Genomic DNA, 18,151 nt, shown 5'->3' on the forward strand with positions numbered 1-18,151 from the left:
TATTTTTGTGGGTTTGTCTCTGTGCACAGCTGTGTTTGTGTTGCATCTTTGGTTTTGTATTTACTGTTGTCTACAGTGCCTTGCTGAAATCCGGTAGGTGCGCTCTCACATGGGTCCAACTTAAATGACTGTGTTTTGGGTCTGGTCCTGGTACAGCCCGAATTAGACTTCTGCAGCATTTATCTTGATTCTTCTTGAGCTTTTGTGTGGCTTCTTAATACTCTTCTGATACACCTGTCAAAGACTCAAAATAAGAACATGATCTTAGCAATGTGAAAACTTGGGAAGACTTCAAAGTCTCAGATATGGACTTCTCGCATTGCTGCTGTCAAACGATGGCATTCTTCAGAAAGATGAGCAGAATCAATAGGCTCAGAAGTGCCTGCCTTATTGTAAAGCTCTTTCTATGTAAATGTACTGGTTTGTTCAAGATGAGAAGAGTTACCCTGTCGTTATCAAATCACCAAGCTGAACTACGTAAGCCTTGATAATAAGGAACAGTAAATTTTATGATAGGCTTTTGCTTTTTATTTTTTTTTTTTTAATATGTAAATGTAGAAGAGCAGAACAAGCTGGGTACATGCTAATCCTCTTTGTTCTCCTGGCCCTTGTTCTCTGTAGGTAAACCTCTGTGCCTAGTTTTAAAAATCCAATCCTTAGTCTGCAGTCTTGAAACCTCACGGTGGCTACTGCCAAAAGTAGCACTGCTTCTTCAACCACCACCAAACACCTAACAGGTCTTTGTTGTCAGTATACAAAAAATAGCCATAACCTTTAGTGTCTAAGGGTTGAATGGTCTTAGGGTATTTGTGTGGACTAAAGAAGCCTCTTACAGTGTGTTTCAGCTTTTTAGTGTGACCCATTATGCTTTCCCTGAACTGTTAGCTATCACCTATAGAAAGCCATACCATAACTGTGGTGCAAAGATAGGTGCACCATGTTGCTTTTTGTAGTACAGCGTTTAATTTGGCTCTGATTTGCAGGAGCTAATAAAGAGCTCATTATCTATAATTTCTCCAGGTTTCCAAATCTGAAGAAATCAGTGTTTAAACGTTGCTCAGTATTGTAGAAGCAGAGAGAGTTGCTCTACATAATGTCATTCCCCAGCAAAGCAATGGAAATGAGGGACCATTCACAATAGCGTTAATCTTACCCTCCTTCCAGGTTATTTTGAGGGAAGCTTCCCCATGGAATCAAAGCCAGCGGAGCAGGCATGTGGTGGAAAAGACAAAAGGGCCCGAGTATCGAAGTAGCTTCATTACACAGATACCTCAGTGTCTAGGGGGTTGGAAGGCAGTGTCTTTTTTGTACCTTTTGTGGTGATACATAACTCTTTGTGCTGGAATACGTGACCTTATTCAACAGCTATTCTATATTAACTTGCCTCAGTGTACAGCTCTAAAGGTAAGGCCTTGCTTATTGGTTATAAACAGGATAGTTTTATCAACTGTTGGAGATACCTCCTCTTATCAAATAACTGAATGCTGATTTGGCAGTGCAGTGTAGGCTAGTTGTGGTTTACACTTATTAAAGCATAATTACAGCTCAGACAAATTATAATTTAAATGCTACTAGCATATTACTGGGTCTATCATACAGCAAAATGAAAAAAAAGTTTTGATCACCAGGCCCTAGAGAATATGTAAACTTACATTAGAAAAACTCATGTGATCTGTATTTTTCAACTTTTGCTCTGTAATCTACAACTGCTCCAGATCTGTTTGGAGAATAAAGTTCAATTCACTAAAGTACTCAATAACCACTGACGTTGACTTCAGTGAACTGAATCAGATCCGAGGAGATAAATCCAGCTCTTTCTGAAGTTGGTAAGAATTCGTGTGATGCTGGGATCTGGCCTAGGTCTTCACGAGGTCATTTCCAAGTTTTTCCTAGAAATTAGGTAAGTGGGCTTTGTGATACTCCCCAGGCACAGAAAAGGGACAGAATCTGCTTTCAGGGAAAGTTGCAAGGATGTATGAGTCACTCCTGAAGTATCAGGAAATGATGCGAGGTGGGGCTGTGACATGCACTGTGATCAGCAGATCAGAGCGATGAGTGGAAAGAGCATTATTCAGGGCCATTGGAGTATTTGGCAATCTAGCTCTGAGATTCTTCAGAGGCTGCAAACCTGATCAGTTTTGGGTGCACCCTTCTGAAGATAACCAAAGTCTTGTCCCTAGAAAATAGGCCATGTGTTATACCAAATTGCAAAACAGAGTCTTACTAGTGTTTTCCCAACAAAATCAATGACTTTTGAAAATTCATGATGACTTTTAACTGGTTAAGGCTTACAAAGTTAGAAACAACCAGAAACAGTCTTACGCTCAGGAGTGCCAACAGGTTTTTTGGACAGTAGACATTGCTATATACATTATCTGTATTATAGACTTGTTCAGGAACTTTTTTTAGGACAGCTTTAGAATGTTTGTGTTCAACTGTTTTTGCAGACTGCACCATCTGCATAGAGTGAAACCTTGAAAGGACTGTAGGAAGGGGACAATATTCAGAAATTATATACAGTATCTTGTCCATGATGTGTTTCTGAAGATTCCATGCCTTCACAAATCGATACAAGCTGCTGCTCAAAGAAGTGTAATAAAACTGGTGCTTCTGCATATTTTATTTTTCCTGCAGGTTTGAAAACCACCATATAACAGGTAAGTATTGTTATATTGATTTGAATAATGAGAACATTGGAGTCATGAAATGTTTCGACCATATGGAGCTGGTCAAATATAGAGCCAATAAGAAAATAAATGAACAGTCACGTGTCTTTCTGTTAGACTTGAGTGTCTCACTACTTCTGAACACCATAAAAAAGCTAGTTTACACATTTTGTTTATTTTTGGCCTGTTTCTAGATCATAGCTTTTTTTTCTTTGAATAATAACACAGTTAGTAAACATAACTACTTCTGTGTATTTTGCTGAAATTGTCATGCACACTGGAGATGGAAACCAGTTCAGAGGCAGTGGCAACACTCATAAAACTGTCCTCAGCTTCAGAAGCCTACAGCCTGGTTCTCAATCAGGCTGGAGACCTCTGAAAGTAAGAGTATCTACTAAGAGGTAAAGGGCTGTTGGTTCAGAGCTTCATAAAACTGGACAGGGTGTAGCCACAGGAGAGAAATGCTCATGCAATTAGTGTATGTTCTATTTGCGTCTTTGAAGATTATAGAAACCAACCTGTCTGATACGTTGAGGCATCCTCACCTCTCTGCTGTGGCTTAGTCTTAACTCCAGTGGGTGAGGTCAGTAACAGGCTTGTCATCCTTGTCTTTACCTACTGGAAAATACATCTCCATGGCTCCTATACTGACAGCATTTTTTAGAACATCTACTGTCAACATTCAAAGCTGCTTAAAATGTGCAGCATTAGATGTAAAAACCTTAACTCTTCATCCAGACTACTTTGTAGCAGAGAGGCAAGCCTATTAATTTCATACTGTGCCCAATCCCTCAGAACACGCACTGGATTAGTAGGGTTTGGAAAGGGCTCAGATGAAAACACGGGATTGCAAGTTGTACTAAGAGAAGCTCCATTTACACTGAAATTGTTTCCATTCTGGCCTCTAAGATACCTTTTTTTGCCCTTTTAGCCATTCTCAGTGAAAGAAGATACAGATGAAACTTTGTCAAAACACTTGTTAAAAAGTGTTTGAGGGAGTCCCAAATAGTTTTTAACATGTTTTATCGCATGACAACATCTCTGCGCTGTAGGCAGAACCAAAGCAGCTGGTTATACAGACAGATAGTTGTCCCGTCTCTCAGTATGGTGTTATCAGAAGGCATGTCATGTACTTTTTTCACAACCTGAAGGTGTCTGCCATTAAATTTGCTTGTGTTGGACTTGTCTGTATGTACAGGTTGCTACAAGGCTAGCTAGGGTGTGGATTTACAGTATGTCAGGGTAACCCACAGTAACAACCTATGGACACAGCTGTACCCAGCAGTAAGCAGAAGACGTTTATTCCTCAACGAAAACAGGGTCACAGCATGCACGCAGGCAGTTTCCATGGAACAGCTAACATGCTGGAAATCCCCACCCACTCTTGCCTCACTCTACTTGTGTGTGTAGTCATAACCCAAGCAAAGGTGAATAAATACACCCATGAGCTGGGCAGAAAAATCTCATCCCACAAACACCATTTAGTGTAACACAATGGACAGCAGAAAGTGGGGTTAAGGGAGCCAGGTGTTCCATAGCTCACAGAATGCTTCCCCGCCCCCCCCCTCGCTGAAATAAATTGCTTTTGTGTTGTGACTACTTTCCTAGTTCATGAGTTTCCCGTATTTTTTCAGTTAGCAATAGCTGTTACCAGAGTTCATTTGTTTCTCTTTGCACTTTAATTTACAGCCCTTGTACTAGTGATTTTATTGGTTCAGCCTCTGAGTAAGAGAACTTTTACAGCTTGTGATTACTGATCTCAGAGAAAAAAGAAAGCTTTTTGACCTGTTGGAGTAATTATAGAGCCCATTGATTCTTGGGAGGGGCGTTCAATGTTTAACAAACTGTGGCAACTCTTAATTTAACCATGTGGAGCCTGGACCATTGGATGGGAGTGGAAAAAAAAGAAAAATCCAGACTTTCCAGCTCACATTTTAACTTGCCTGTTTTTAGTCTCCAATGGGCTGTCCTTGTTCTGCCTTGCCACTCCTGAACTCGATGCTGTTCCTTTCTTAGCAGTATCAGGGGACTGGAGCCAAACTATTTGCATATGAAAATAATTTTCCATTACTTCAGAAATTATAGCTACATTACTCTTGATTAATCCTTTCATGGGGTCAGTCTTCTGAATGCTGTGTCATGAAAATAAGGGTCTTGACAATAGAGAAATTGTCGTGTCTTAATTACTACTATTGTTTCATATTATAGGGGCTGTGGTCAAGGACAAAGATTCAGTTGTGTTCAACAGTGTAAAAACAGAGAATAAATAGATACCCTGTGTTTGAAAGAGTCTGTTATCTGAATTATGTGACCAGTAAACTAAGAGGTAAATCTAAACTTTGGAATTGGAAAACGGGGTGAGAAAGATTTGATGCAATTTACAGATTTTGCCCAGTTAAAGAATCATGTCAGCTAGCTAAGAGTTTGAAGGCTGTCACCTATTCTTCATCCACTCAAATGGCTATTGTTTTAAAAATACTGAACTCACCTTCAGGAAAAAATTTAGGACAGTATTTTGAAAGCAGCAAAGTTTTTCTACTTCTGATCTTCCTAGATAAAAAGATAGATGTATTTCCTGCATAGTAAGTTGCTTAGATCTTTCACGGTTTTGTGTACTAATGTGTGCATATATATTACATCAGTGACACTATGCATTTGTGTTATTCACTAGGCGTGAATGGAATATTTTCAGCTAATGTGATTTTATAAAAATGTTTTTTTAAGTAAAATTCTTGGAGTTTTATTGGTTCAGCTACATTTTCATCAAGAAGATTTTTGCAGTCTAGGGTTTGCTAGTTGTTTCTGTGGGGAAAGAGTAGAAAAATACAAGCTGAAGAGTTTGCATTTTTTAATGCGAATATAGGCAATCCAGTCACTCTGCGCATGTGCAATACACCGGCAGCGCCCAGGGCACGGCCGACACACACCTGCGCCTTGCTCCTGCACCTGTGTCTCGGGAAGCCTGGTGCTCTTGGCAGCTGGAACAAATGACTCCAGGGTCATGGTGGTATAAAGGAGTCCTGTTTATTAGTGCTCTTTGCACAATACAGCGTGAAGAAACAGCGTGGGCACAACTGGGTAAAAAATAACCATGGTTATTAAATACTCGCCAACGCAAAATACAATCTCCAGTGGCTTTAAAAAGTTAGAATATGGTGGATGATGTCAGAAGTTTCAAAAAAACACTTAAAGGGGTGCTGTACAGTTAATCTCCTTTCCCTTTAGCATAAAATATGCATTCAGAGTTTTGAGTTACTGATGTTGAGAGATACATCATTCATCACTTGCCATTTCGTCACGTGATGGTGAAGACCTCATGTAGTCTATCTCGTCTATTTATTTTGACAAAGTAATTGGAACTCTTCAGATAAGACTACTTTGTTTCATTTACAACCAACACAGCAGTGCCAATCCTTAAAAATAAATCTTAAAGGCTTCCACTCTCTGCTTTGAATTAGTTGAGTTCATACAGGATATATCGGTCTATTTACAGTAGAAATGAACAGCAAGTTCAAACTTATGTCCCCAGTACTTTATGGAGATTTGCTGCTGCAGAGTACTTGGCTGTTTTGAAGTATGCAGAAGCAGCAAGTTTAAGCATGCACTGTGTTTGCTGGCAGCCTTGACATTCTTCTACCATTTGCTGTGTTAGTCTAGTCAGTACACTTCTTGTTCACTACATAATTTCCAAGTGATTTTTTTCTTCTAGGTCCTGAATTTTTCAGTACCTGAGAATAACTACAGCTGTTCTTGGACTTAGAAAACTCTGCTGTATGCTTAGAAGCTCTTTTGAAGTAAACAAAGCTGAAAACAATTTTCCTGTCCATCCATCAATGACATACACTTAAGTGGCACTGGACCATTTGTAGTTCTAATCATACTGTAACATTTGTCACAAGCAAGGATTTAGCTGTAAGGCACCCTTCCAGTATCCTTACTTACTACCTCAAGTAGCAAACAGGTAAGGCATATTCAGTCTGTTATGCTTAGTCCTAGCCCAGGCACCATGATGCCGTAATGATTTGTTTCACACAACTCATCTAAATCCTTACTTTCTCTTCCCACGTAAAAAACAGGTTTCTGGTGATAGATGTGGCTTCAGGTGGTTTATCTGTTCCTTTTTAATTTACTGAAACTTGTGTGACTTGCTATACCCTTTATTCTGAGTTAACCACATGTCCAAAGTTGGCTTTTTAGATGAACTCTTCAGTTTTGTTATGGTCTTTATGAACTGAGCTCTCAGCCTGCATGCTTTTCATTTGATCGAGAGGCTGGGTTCCCCCCGAAAAGGTCAGGAGTCATCTCTACAGGGAAGAGAGACTTTTTTCTTCCTCTATTTCACACTCTGCAGTAAGTAGGGAAAGTCTATACTTGAGAAATAAGTATTTTATTTTGAACAATGATCTCTATTTAAAAGAACCAATGCTGCTTCTTCATGACTTTGTTTGAAAAGAAATACCAGGTGTTCTTACTATGGTACTTTATCTTTCACTGGAAAGTTCACTGGGAAGGATATCAGAGGCCAAAGGCATTTTTTTTCTTACCTCACAAATATAAAAAGATTAAAAAAAAAGTACATATATCCTAAATATAATTTATTAAAATACCAGCCCTGTGTTTTTCTTCAGTGATGCTTCTTAATCTATCTGTAAACAACTCAGTCACTAAAATTTTTAAGTTTGTTTTCGTTTAAAGGAAGCAAACTGCTCTGCACCTGCCTTTTTGGACCTAGCTACTGGGTACCTATGTAACTATATCTCTCACATAATTAAGTTCCAGTGCATTTATGGAAATCTTTTTTTTTTTGCAAAAATAAGATTTTTAAGAATCCCAGGTCTTTCAAACCCAGGTCTTAATTAATTTTTTTTATATATATATATATAAAAATCAGTTCAAACTGTGATAACATATAAAGATGAAGAGTAGCTACACTGATTTAATGTCCACCTATAGGAAGGATTAGGAATTAAGTACAACACGAAATCCAGTGTATTATACTATCCAAATGCTGCATTGTCTCAGTTTAAATTGCTGGTAGTGAAACAGTGCCCCCTGATGTCCAACAAGTTACTTGGAAATCAGAATGCTACATTCTTCCGGATATTCTTGGATGAATTAATTATTCAACAACCTTCTAAAAACTGTAGTTAATAATAAGCAACTTTGAGAACCGGTTAAGTCCACTATATCATGCAGAGGATTTAGAGTCAGGTACAGTTCTGTTTCCTTATTGTAACTGTGTTCAGGCATCAACCTTTCCACGTTGATGTTTTTCCATGATGTTTCCAAGTTGAATCCTTGAGCCATCCCCATCTCAACAATCCTACCTCAGGCTGCAGAGTCCTGCAAGGAAATAAAGGTGAAGTTGCAGACTTTCTCACAGCTTTTTCTCACCACTTCAGTTTCCTCAGAGTCTGAGCCGAGGTTATGCAGCTGGTCTGTATCAGAGCAGAGCCCTGGGTCCTGGGAGGTCGGGGACAGTACAGCAGGGACTAGAGAGTCATAGTACCTGTTGAATAACTTGATTGTAAGAGATTTTTGAGACTGAAAAGAAAAAAAAAGTATTTCAATATTTTGTTGCAGAACCACCAGCTCAAAAAAATATTTTAGAAAGGGGAGAGTTACAGGAAAAAAAACCCCAAACCCTGGAAAGCACTCTGTCGATAAAGATCTACATTGTAAGCCACTTTTTATTGATAAGCCAAGGAATACAAATGTGAAGGTGTAAAGAATAAGAAAGCATGCTCTTCACAATTATCAGTGCAGTTTTATATTTTGCAGTAGGACAAAAAAAATGACAGAAGCTTGCTTCCTAGTCTGAGTGGTTTAGATGGTTGTGCGGAAGTTTCTGTAACTTATCCTTTCTTTGTTTTCCACAGTTATCAAATGAATGGTAATGAATTGAAGAGTACTTTGAGCTCCTTAGCTGAAAAGTATTATGCAAAAATAAAGAACAATTTAGTGCAGGGTAACTCAACCTGAACACATGTATGTGAAGAGAGAACCTCAAAGAAACAGACTTATGCCCAACTGATGTATTTGGTATTATCTCCACCCCGCCGCCAAGTTTCCTGATTTCAGCCTATTCCATACAGAGATGTTGTTAGTTTGTACATTTATCGCTTGATATCTTTTTTCTTTCTCTAGAGTACATGATCAGAAACTTGATATGATCTTTCCCTGAATATGCTCACTAACTCAGAGCACCTAAATAAAGATACCTAGCAAATTATTAATAAAAGATGAGGAAGGAGTGAAAAGGCCTCTCTTCTCATTACCATAACAAATAAGACCGGTTACACTTTAATTGGCCTGTACAGGGGGAAGCAGTAAAATCGGATGTATTTCTTGCCATCTTCCTAGAGTAAATCTTTTAGCTCTGTAACAAAAGACAACGGTAAGATTTCATGCGGAATCTTACTAGCGAAGGGAGTTTTTTCATTCTTGTTACTACATTTCAACAGACTGCCTTAGACTAATTGCATACTACCACACGCATGAATCGCTTCTGTGGAAGAGTAACAGCAGGGTGTATATCGCACCTGTATTTTTAATGACATTTAAGGTTAGCTATGTCTTCCCCCTCACCTCCTGCGTCTCCCCCCCCCCCCCCCAGGGAGATGTTTTAAGGGAGCTTTCACAACGTTGTTGGGCAGCTGAGAGATTAAACTCGAATCGCGCCGGGGAGCAGCTGAGGGGAAAGCGCGGCGGCCACCACCGCGGCAGCCGCCTCCCCCGCCCCCGCTCTCCCCTCACGCCGGGCCGGCACCGCCGTCCCCCGGCCGGGCGGCGGCGGCAGCGGACCCGCTCGCACCAAAGGCTCCCTCGGGACGCGAGGGTGAAGCGGCACCGAGGAAAGGACAGACGTGTCCCGCTGTCGGCTCCACCCGGAGGGACCGGCCACGCCGGTTTCGGGGCTCACCGCGTCTTGCGTGGGAAAGCGATGACATGAGACGCCCCCGGGGCCGCGCGGCCCGGCCCTCTGCGGGCACCCGCCGGGTGCCTGACGAGGGTCGCGTCATCGCACGGAGTTACGACATTAGCTTAGAGCTGTCTCGACCCACGAAGTCAGCGTGCCACGCTTCGCGCACCTCAGGACGCGCTTTGTCGGCTCTTCCCGCTCACCGTGAAGGGCGTCAAAGGCGGCAGGGTTACACCTGCCTGCCCGCCCGCCTAGCAACAGCCGTGCCCTTCTCTGATTGGCTGGCGGGCCCTGGGCGGGCTCCGCGGGACCCGCGCAGCCCGGGGAGGTAAGCGTGCCCCGCCGTCTGATTGGCCGAGGCGGCTGCTTCGCGCGCTCTCATTGGCCGCGAGAGGCGCCATCTGGAGCTGCGCGGCGGGAGGGCCATGGCGCGGGTGGAAGGCTGCTGAGGGGAGCGGGGGCTGCGCCGGGGGCGAGGGGCCGTCCCGGTCCGCCGCGGGCTCCAAGCTTACCCGCTGGGCACAAAACAGCGTCATCGCGTCCACATATGCGGGGCTTTTTTGTTGTTTAAGAGCTAGAGAGCCAGGTAGGCTACCGCGAGTCTGCCTCAGACAGCCCCTACGCTCTGTGGAGGCACCTACTGAAGAAGTAAATGCATTTGCTCCCGTTTAAAAATACCTTTTCTCGCACTCCACTTGGTATCTTCTTGATTTTTACGGATACAAACACTTCAGGTTTGTTTCCTTGGTTATGCCTTCTGGGTATGTCCTACTTGAGGGATACGTTTTATTCCCAATGGCTATAACCAGGTGTTACAAAAATTAAGAGCTCAAGACCTTGATTTTAATGTTCCATGGCTTAAATATGGTTCTGTTGCATTAACTCTACTAATGTTCTTTTAAAATACGCAATCACAAATTGGAGAGGAGGAATGGAGATTTTTTGGTAGATCTAAGTAAGGGTGTAGGGCTATGAGGGTCTGACAAACAGCAACTTTTTCTGGAAAAGATTTTTTCATTTTTCAAAATTTTGAATGGAAAAAGAAAGATTGAAGGCTCCTTCCACTGAAAGAGCTTTATCAAATTAGGACTAAATTAAAGAAATCTACATAGTTGGCTTAGGGCATCAGACTTAGCTAATTAGTACTGATACAATTAATTTTTGTATCGCCTGACGTACAAGCTCTACTGAAATGCTTCATTTGAACAAAAGATATAGAGAGAACTACTGCTGAAACTGACTATTTTTGTAGTTAATTTCTTCTTCTTTTTTAACAGGAACCTTTACTTACCAAAATGAGACACAGTCTGATGTGTCAGACACCTCCTACTGTCACGGTTCATGTAAAATCGAGTGCATCCAGATCACATCAGCAAAAAAACCTTATTAGACTAAAGCGGCCTACTTTTAAAGACCATGAAGAAAATTGTGAAAAAAAGGTTCCTAGTCATAAATATAAATGTCCAAAGGGACCATGTCTAGTTATTCAGCGTCAGGAAATGACAGCTTTCTTTAAATTATTTGGTAGGTTAATAATGACAGATATCAATGTATTGACTGAACAGTAGAAAACTATTAAGCAAGTATGTTTTCTAAACTCAATAATTTTGGGATTGCTTTTTATATGGATACTAATGGCCATGTCTTTGTCTAAATGTATTTTGTCGTTACATTTTAGTGTATGAATATTTAATGCTTAAGGTAAAAATACAAGAAGGGCTACCAAACTGATGAAAAGTATCTTTTTAAATTACAAATGAAACCAAGGTGGTATGATACTTCCTTTTATGATTATTTCCCTTTCCTTTCTATTTTCTCTGGTATTTCAACAAATGCATGTAAACCAATGTACATCTTGTTTTACACAAGGCTTAAAAAAGGCTGGACTCCCAGTCTTATACACATGTTATTTATTGTGGGAATAAACATTTAGGGGGAGAAGTGGAATGGAAAGAAAATCTGAGGAGTTGTAGCACCTCTTTTGCATTTGCCTCTTTCATGTAAAGTTTTGTATTTATTTAATTTAGTGAAGAGATTAACTAATAGTGGAAGATTACACTTGGTTTTCACTTGAACCTTGAATACAGAAGTGAATCAGAGAGAGTCTGCGGTAATCCTATTATAGTGCGTGTTCACAGACAGTGATGCACTGACCACAAGTAATCAAGCAAGTATTGCCTTATAAAGGCTGTCAGGTAATCAAGGCGCAGAGATCTCAACAGTCTATAGTTCATCAGAAATAAAAGTATGCTGTTAGATGGAGCCACTTATTGCAGGAAGAAATTACATAAATGGAAAAAATACTGGTGATTTTTCACCTTCACTTGCTATTACTGAGAATGAATGAGATGCAGTCACTAAATTTTCCACCTTGCCTTTCTGGTAGTTTGTCTTCTTTTGCTGCTTAAGCTTTTTCATACCTAATCTCTTTCTCCCCTCAGTTTCTCTGTTCTCTACTGGTGGGTCTAGCTTCTTCCTTTTATTTCGTTTAATAAAAGGACCATCTGTTATTTATTTACAAATACTTTCTAACAAAAACAATTTTGGTGTTTGAAATGCTACAACTTTCTTTTGTTGCAGATGATGATCTAATCCAAGACTTCCTTTGGATGGACTGTTGCTGTAGAATTGCAGACAAGGTAAGCATATTTCCTTCTTAGTTAATAGAACATATATAGAGTCAAAAATCTGCCCTTAATCACTTGATACTGTAATGCAAATACAGACTATAATTTTTTTCTAATGTGCTCATATGGAAGCGTCAAGAAACTCAATTTATGCTTTCCTCATTGTCCTGGTTTCAGCTGGGATAGAGTTGATTGTCTTCCTAGTAGCTGGTACAGTGCTATGTTTTGAGTTCAGTATGCGAAGAATGTTGATAACACTGATGTTTTCAGTTGTTGCTAAGTAGTGTTTAGACTAAAGTCAAGGATTTTTCAGCTTCTCAAGCCCAGCCAGCGAGAAGGCTGAGGGGCACAAGAAGTTGGCACAGGACACAGCCAGGGCAGCTGACCCAAACTGGCCAACAGGGTATTCCATACCATGGGATGTCACATCTAGTATAGAAACTGGGGGGAGTGGGGGCGGGGGGAATCGCCGCTCGGGGATTAACTGGGCATCGATCGGCGGGTGGAGAGCAATTGCACTGTGCATCATTTGTATATTCCAATTCTTTTATTATTACTGCTGTCATTTTATTAGTGTTATCATTATCATTATTAGTTTCTTCTTTTCTGCTCTATTAAACCATTATCTCAACCCATGAGTTTTACTTCTTTTCCCAGTTTTCTCCCCCATTCCACTGGGGGGGGGGGGAAGCGAGTGAGCGGCTGCGTGATGCTTAGTTGCTGGCTGGGGTTAAATCACGACACTCATTGATAAAAATGATCAAAAGATCTTGGTGTAAGATAAATGTGCGAAGCATTTTAGGAAATTATATACTGAAATAATATATTGATACTGCATTTACATTTCAACAGTATCTCTTGGCAATGACTTTCGTTTATTTCAAGAGGGCTAACTTCACAGTAAATGAGCATACCAGAATCAATTTCTTTGTCGCTCTGTAAGTACTTTTAAATTATCTGGTTTTATTAGCATAAACTTTGCATTATTTTATTCCTTTGTTTATGCCACTGATAATTATGATACATGATGCGACTTCTTTAATGAGTGTGTAGTTGTTTGGGTTCTATATGAAATACAGAAACATAATGTACATACTATATATAAACAGTGCAAATCCAACATTCTTTCTCTGATGACCACCAGTGTGGAACAAGCTTGAGCAGCAGCGAGGGGATGTTTGCGTTGGTGTAGTGATATATAGCGTAGCATTCTGCCTACCAAACTGAATCTGTGAACTTTTTTAAGCATTACAAGTAATACATGCAGGACAATACATGGCAACATATACATGGCTCACACTTCCTGTTACAAGACCCTATTTTATTATAGCTTTGCCAGCCTTTAAGTCATTTGTGCCAAAATGTTTCCTCATGATACGCACCTCGGGAGTAAATTTTAATTAAAGTTTCTGTCAACATGATTTAAGTCAACTGTAAAAATGTTGCTAGAGCATTTTTGAGAACTTTTCTAAAATTTCTATACTTTGAAACAGAGGTGCAATCAGTAATCTGTCTTTACCAAGCCTCTCCATGTTTGGCTATACGTACAGAGTGATTTAGCATTTTCTTTCGTAGTGTTATAGTGCTCGGGTCATCTTTTTCCATAATAGTACTTCTCAGATACTCTGATTCGCACACTCATGCGGGAGAAAGATGGCTGTTTCTTCTGCTGTAAATGGTATTCTGAGTAGCATCCATAGAGCATGGAGGAGGAAGCCATCTGACCCCATACCGAAGGGAGAAAAGCCAGGCCAGAAGAGCGACAGGATTAGAAAGGGACAAAGGGTCTGGTGAGACTGGGACCAGCAGGAATATTGGTGTTAGGAGCAAGTGAGAAAATTCGGGAGGAGACTAGAAGTTGTAATTTTTTCAGGTATGATTTACAGCAGTTTAGTATCAGGTGGATCCAGAGGAAGTAAATATTTTGCTGTTGTCTGAGAAAACAACCCAGAACCAAAAGTAGCACATAGTGAAGGAAGGCAGAAATATGGACATGAAGACAATAATTTAAGGTTTTCATTTATATATGAAAGTAGACCTGTATTTAGTTGTTTGCTGCTAATTTAATGTGAGCAACATAATTTTCCAAGAATAGGTAAAATCCTCGTAAAGTTTAACATTTCGTAAGATAGTTTTAAGCATTATTTAGAGAATCGGTCAGAAACTGTTCATTTTAGTGCTAGGATATCTTGCCAGTTTGGATAAAGCTGTCAGGATGTGTTAGTTCTTGCGTATCTACTAATTTAGGAGCCTCTAGGGTAAAGCAATTTTTATAATAGCTTAAGTTAAGATTTTATTTACCCAAAGGATACATATGGAACTTTCTGATTAAGAAAATACTGTACTCGAGAGAAGGCTGTATGTGTTAGCCGTTTTTCTCACAATACTAGGAGAAAGAACTACTTCAATATTATGTCTTTTATTGTTAGAAATCATGCTAATATAGTGATTTAAGATTGAACAACATTTACAGACATGAAAATATATATATATTTGAAGGTATCTGGCAAATACAGTTGAAGAAGACGATGAAGAATCAAAGTATGACATTTTCCCATGGGCCTTGGGAAAAGCCTGGAGAAAGCTCTTCCCTGATTTCTTAAAGTTAAGAGATCAGCTATGGAGTAGAATTGACTACAGGGCTATTGTAAGCAGACGCTGCTGTGAAGAGGTAGGGAGGGTTTTAATATTGTAGATGCTGAAACTACAACAATTAATACCAGCTAACAATCTAGCTCTATACAAATAATTTCTTCTCTAAAGTGTGTAGACAAGCCACGGGAAAGAAAAGATGCAGCTAAAATGTAATGGTCCATTTATCCTCCATGAAAATTTTTTTCTTCTGCATTTAAAATACATTCTCTGAAACTGTGCTTTTAAGGTAAACTAGAATATTTTACATTGCACTAGTGTTAAAAGTGAAGTTTTTATTGACTAGAATCTTTCTGCTTTATGCAAGTATTTTTACTTAAAATTTACCATCAGTTGTTTCACTTCATTCACTTTAGAAATAATTTTGTATGTGTGCATTTGATCTACAAATTATAAGTTTGTACACAAGTAGAACTTTCAAATAAAGATCCCAGCACTTCTCAGGTGAAGTTTTAATCCCTTCAAAATTAATAATATAACTTCAGTTGACTTTTTAAGGTAAGGGTTTTTTACTGCATTTAAAAAAAACTCAGAAGGACACACTTTTAACATTCTCTACTATTAATGCAGTGTTACAACCTACATTTTACAAACACACTAGGAGGGAAAAAAGACATTCCTCACTTTTCGGGTGGAATGTATCTGTCTGGAAAAGCCCTGTCATGTTCTAAGAACATAATGTTTACTACAGTTGGTGGAAAAGAAAATCTCATTTACTCTAGAATTCAATCTCTGGGGATGGGATTGGGTGCTTATGGGAAAAGTACAAGGAACAAGGCAAGTGCAGAATGCTTTCCCTGGCACACCCTCCCAGCTTTCAACAGTCATCAGTTCAGCGACATTGTGAACCAGAAGATCCATCTAGTTGGTGTTTAGCAGTTAGTAAAAGACACCATCTTCAGTCCAACATACAAAGCATAAGCTGGTATTTGTGATGATTCACATGAATATAGAAGGCTGTAAACTGTTGTGTTTCCATATCTGATTCATAACTGGTTCACTTACTTGTGCCTAAGGTAGCAAACTTTCTAGTGAGACAGAAGCAGATAGATAATAGATGATACACGTTTCAGCTACGTAGTATTAATTCTCTGCCATACACGAATTGGATCCCTTGTTTTCAGCTCTATGTTTTCCTGTTATTTTTACTGTTTCTGATGTAATGGCTGTTCCAATAGGTGATGGCTATTGCTCCAACGCATTACATATGGCAGCGAGAACGTTCTATACACCACAGCGGAGCTGTGAGAAACTACGATGATCAAGTACAGCTGCCCAGCGGACCTAGTGCTACTCCTACAGACTGCCTGCTTTGTGGTAAGAAGGGAAGATTTGTACGACTAGGATTATCATCATCTTCCTCCTCATCTACTGGCACTTTGGAGATGACGGAATTACATTCATCCCAGAGTTTGAAGGACAACTTTCCAGATGAGAAAATGCTCGTTGACTCTCCTATTTATTATGCCCAAGGTATGGTTTAATATTGCAATTAATTTTCGGTTAGTTTAGGCAACTGAGGCCATATTTGCCCTTCAGACTACTGTAGGGACTACTGTGTCCTTCTTGGTATGACAAGACAGGATCTCTCTGTGTGAGCACACAGGCCTATTACAAATGCAGTTACCTTGGCAGAACTGTGCTTTTACTGCCATAGTTTCACTTGCATTTTCACATCTTGTCTCTTCACTTCCTGGAAGTACCAACTGCTTTATATTCTGAGTCTCTTCAAATTACCTTCATCTACTACAGTAGATTTTGGGTTGCGTTCCAGTCTATTTAGGCATTTAGTACTATTCTTGCATTATAAATTAAAGTGAGAATCTTATTTTGAATCCAATAGGATTGGCTAGAGGAAACAGTAAAAATATTGGTGTGTTCACATGAGTTAAAAGAGTGTGTGTTATGCGAGTTGGAGTGCTCTTGTTGAGAGCACTGTTTTTAGAAAGGGCAGGCTGCTCAGTTGCTGTCATCAGTTTGGACATACATTAAATCACAATTCACATTTTCCTTTAAGTGTATCTGAATTGTTGACAGAGTTTATACAAGATTTCAAGATTCGAGTAGGCATAGAAAACCATACAAGAGTTTATTGTGAAAACTGTTTTATGTAATTGAATCTTTATACGTTAATCTATTCAAAATAGCGTCCCGAGTCTTTGTATGAGAAGCCTCCATTACACACAGCAGTTATGGGGCAAACGCTCGTTTAATTTATTTTTATGAGTGGAACACGCTTGAGATGTAAACTTTCTGGCGGAGCTGTATAAGGCCTCGGTTCTGCAAAGATACTTTCACGTGCTTAACCACTGCAGAGTTCTTAGCATACTTATTTAATACAGGGTTACAGTTATTTATAGCTTTATTTTTTTTATTTGCGTTATGTTCTCACTAATATCCAAATTTTCACTATTATAGTAGGATTGTGTTACTGCTTTTGACAGCTTCAGTACAACTGTGATTCTCAAGGGATCCCTCAACTTTGAAAAATGTGGCATTTGAATCTTCCTTGAGATACAGAACAAGTCAGGTGGCTACAACATGTCATTTAATAAATTTAATGTGTTAAACATCACTACGTGCTTATGTGGAGACTTATGTTAGACCCTAAAAGACTGAATTTTAGATCTATTTTTACTTGAGAGATCTTGCTTTTCATATCTGACAAAGGTCAGAAAAAATTGTGTTTATTTTGACCATTTGAGAATGCTTTATATGAAGTTCACAAATAACCAGACAACCTTCAGCATGGGTGTGGGAACTGAACCAAAGCTATACTTGTCAACAACTGGTCTTTTTCTTGAAGTAAGCATAGCTTTATCAAGAGAACAAATTCAGGGAATTTCAGTTTCTCTTACAGTTCTGCTATATGAACATTGTTCTTAAAGAAACTGAAAGCCACCATTTGGTAGTCAGTGAAGGCAGAAGCTGCTTCACTTGCATTTCAAAGGGCAGACTCTGATCCATTATTTTCTTACTTGTTTTTTTTCTCCTGATTTCTGGTAGACTGTCAGAGCCTGTCCAGCAAAAGGAGACCAGGTAGCACCTTGAACCAAGACAAATCCATGGATTGGTTTATAAACAATGAAGAATGAAATACACCCAATGAGATAGAAAGAGATATTGTCCTTTGCGGAACAATCTGTGTTGCATCACACCAACATACCTGATGATTCTGTTAAAACTTTTCCCTTTAAATAGTAGGTGGGATTTCAAACTTTATACCAAGTAGAAATCAAAGCACTCATTACTTAAAAGTTACACAACTTGCAAAATGTAGCAGC

The 18,151-nt window shown here is 39.5% G+C and overlaps 1 protein-coding gene and 1 long non-coding RNA gene across 3 annotated transcripts; one reads left to right on the forward strand and one right to left on the reverse strand.

The window, feature by feature from the left end:
- Positions 1-5,671: 5,671 nt before the first annotated feature.
- LOC128150479 (uncharacterized) lies at positions 5,672-9,885 on the reverse strand. The gene is made up of 2 exons (XR_008238067.1): positions 9,589-9,885; positions 5,672-8,210 (listed from the first exon to the last, which is right to left on the reverse strand). It is a non-coding gene; the product is annotated as an uncharacterized LOC128150479 (long non-coding RNA).
- A 972-nt stretch (positions 9,886-10,857) lies between these two features.
- SPDYA (speedy/RINGO cell cycle regulator family member A) lies at positions 10,858-18,035 on the forward strand. 2 transcript variants are annotated; one of them, XM_052806132.1, is made up of 6 exons: positions 10,858-11,112; positions 12,169-12,227; positions 13,068-13,153; positions 14,715-14,886; positions 16,046-16,340; positions 17,874-18,035. In XM_052806132.1, exons 1-6 carry the CDS (start codon positions 10,884-10,886, stop codon positions 17,960-17,962), a joined length of 930 nt encoding a protein of 309 aa, XP_052662092.1. In that variant the 5' UTR covers positions 10,858-10,883; the 3' UTR covers positions 17,963-18,035. The 2 variants fall into 2 exon arrangements, 1 of the variants encoding a protein (XP_052662092.1); XR_008237961.1 differs by lacking the exons at positions 10,858-11,112; positions 14,715-14,886; positions 17,874-18,035 and having other exon boundaries at positions 12,122-12,227; positions 16,046-16,156.
- Positions 18,036-18,151: the final 116 nt, after the last annotated feature.

Source organism: Harpia harpyja, chromosome 13 (assembly GCF_026419915.1).
Source record: "Harpia harpyja isolate bHarHar1 chromosome 13, bHarHar1 primary haplotype, whole genome shotgun sequence".
Lineage (NCBI taxonomy): Eukaryota > Metazoa > Chordata > Aves > Accipitriformes > Accipitridae > Harpia > Harpia harpyja.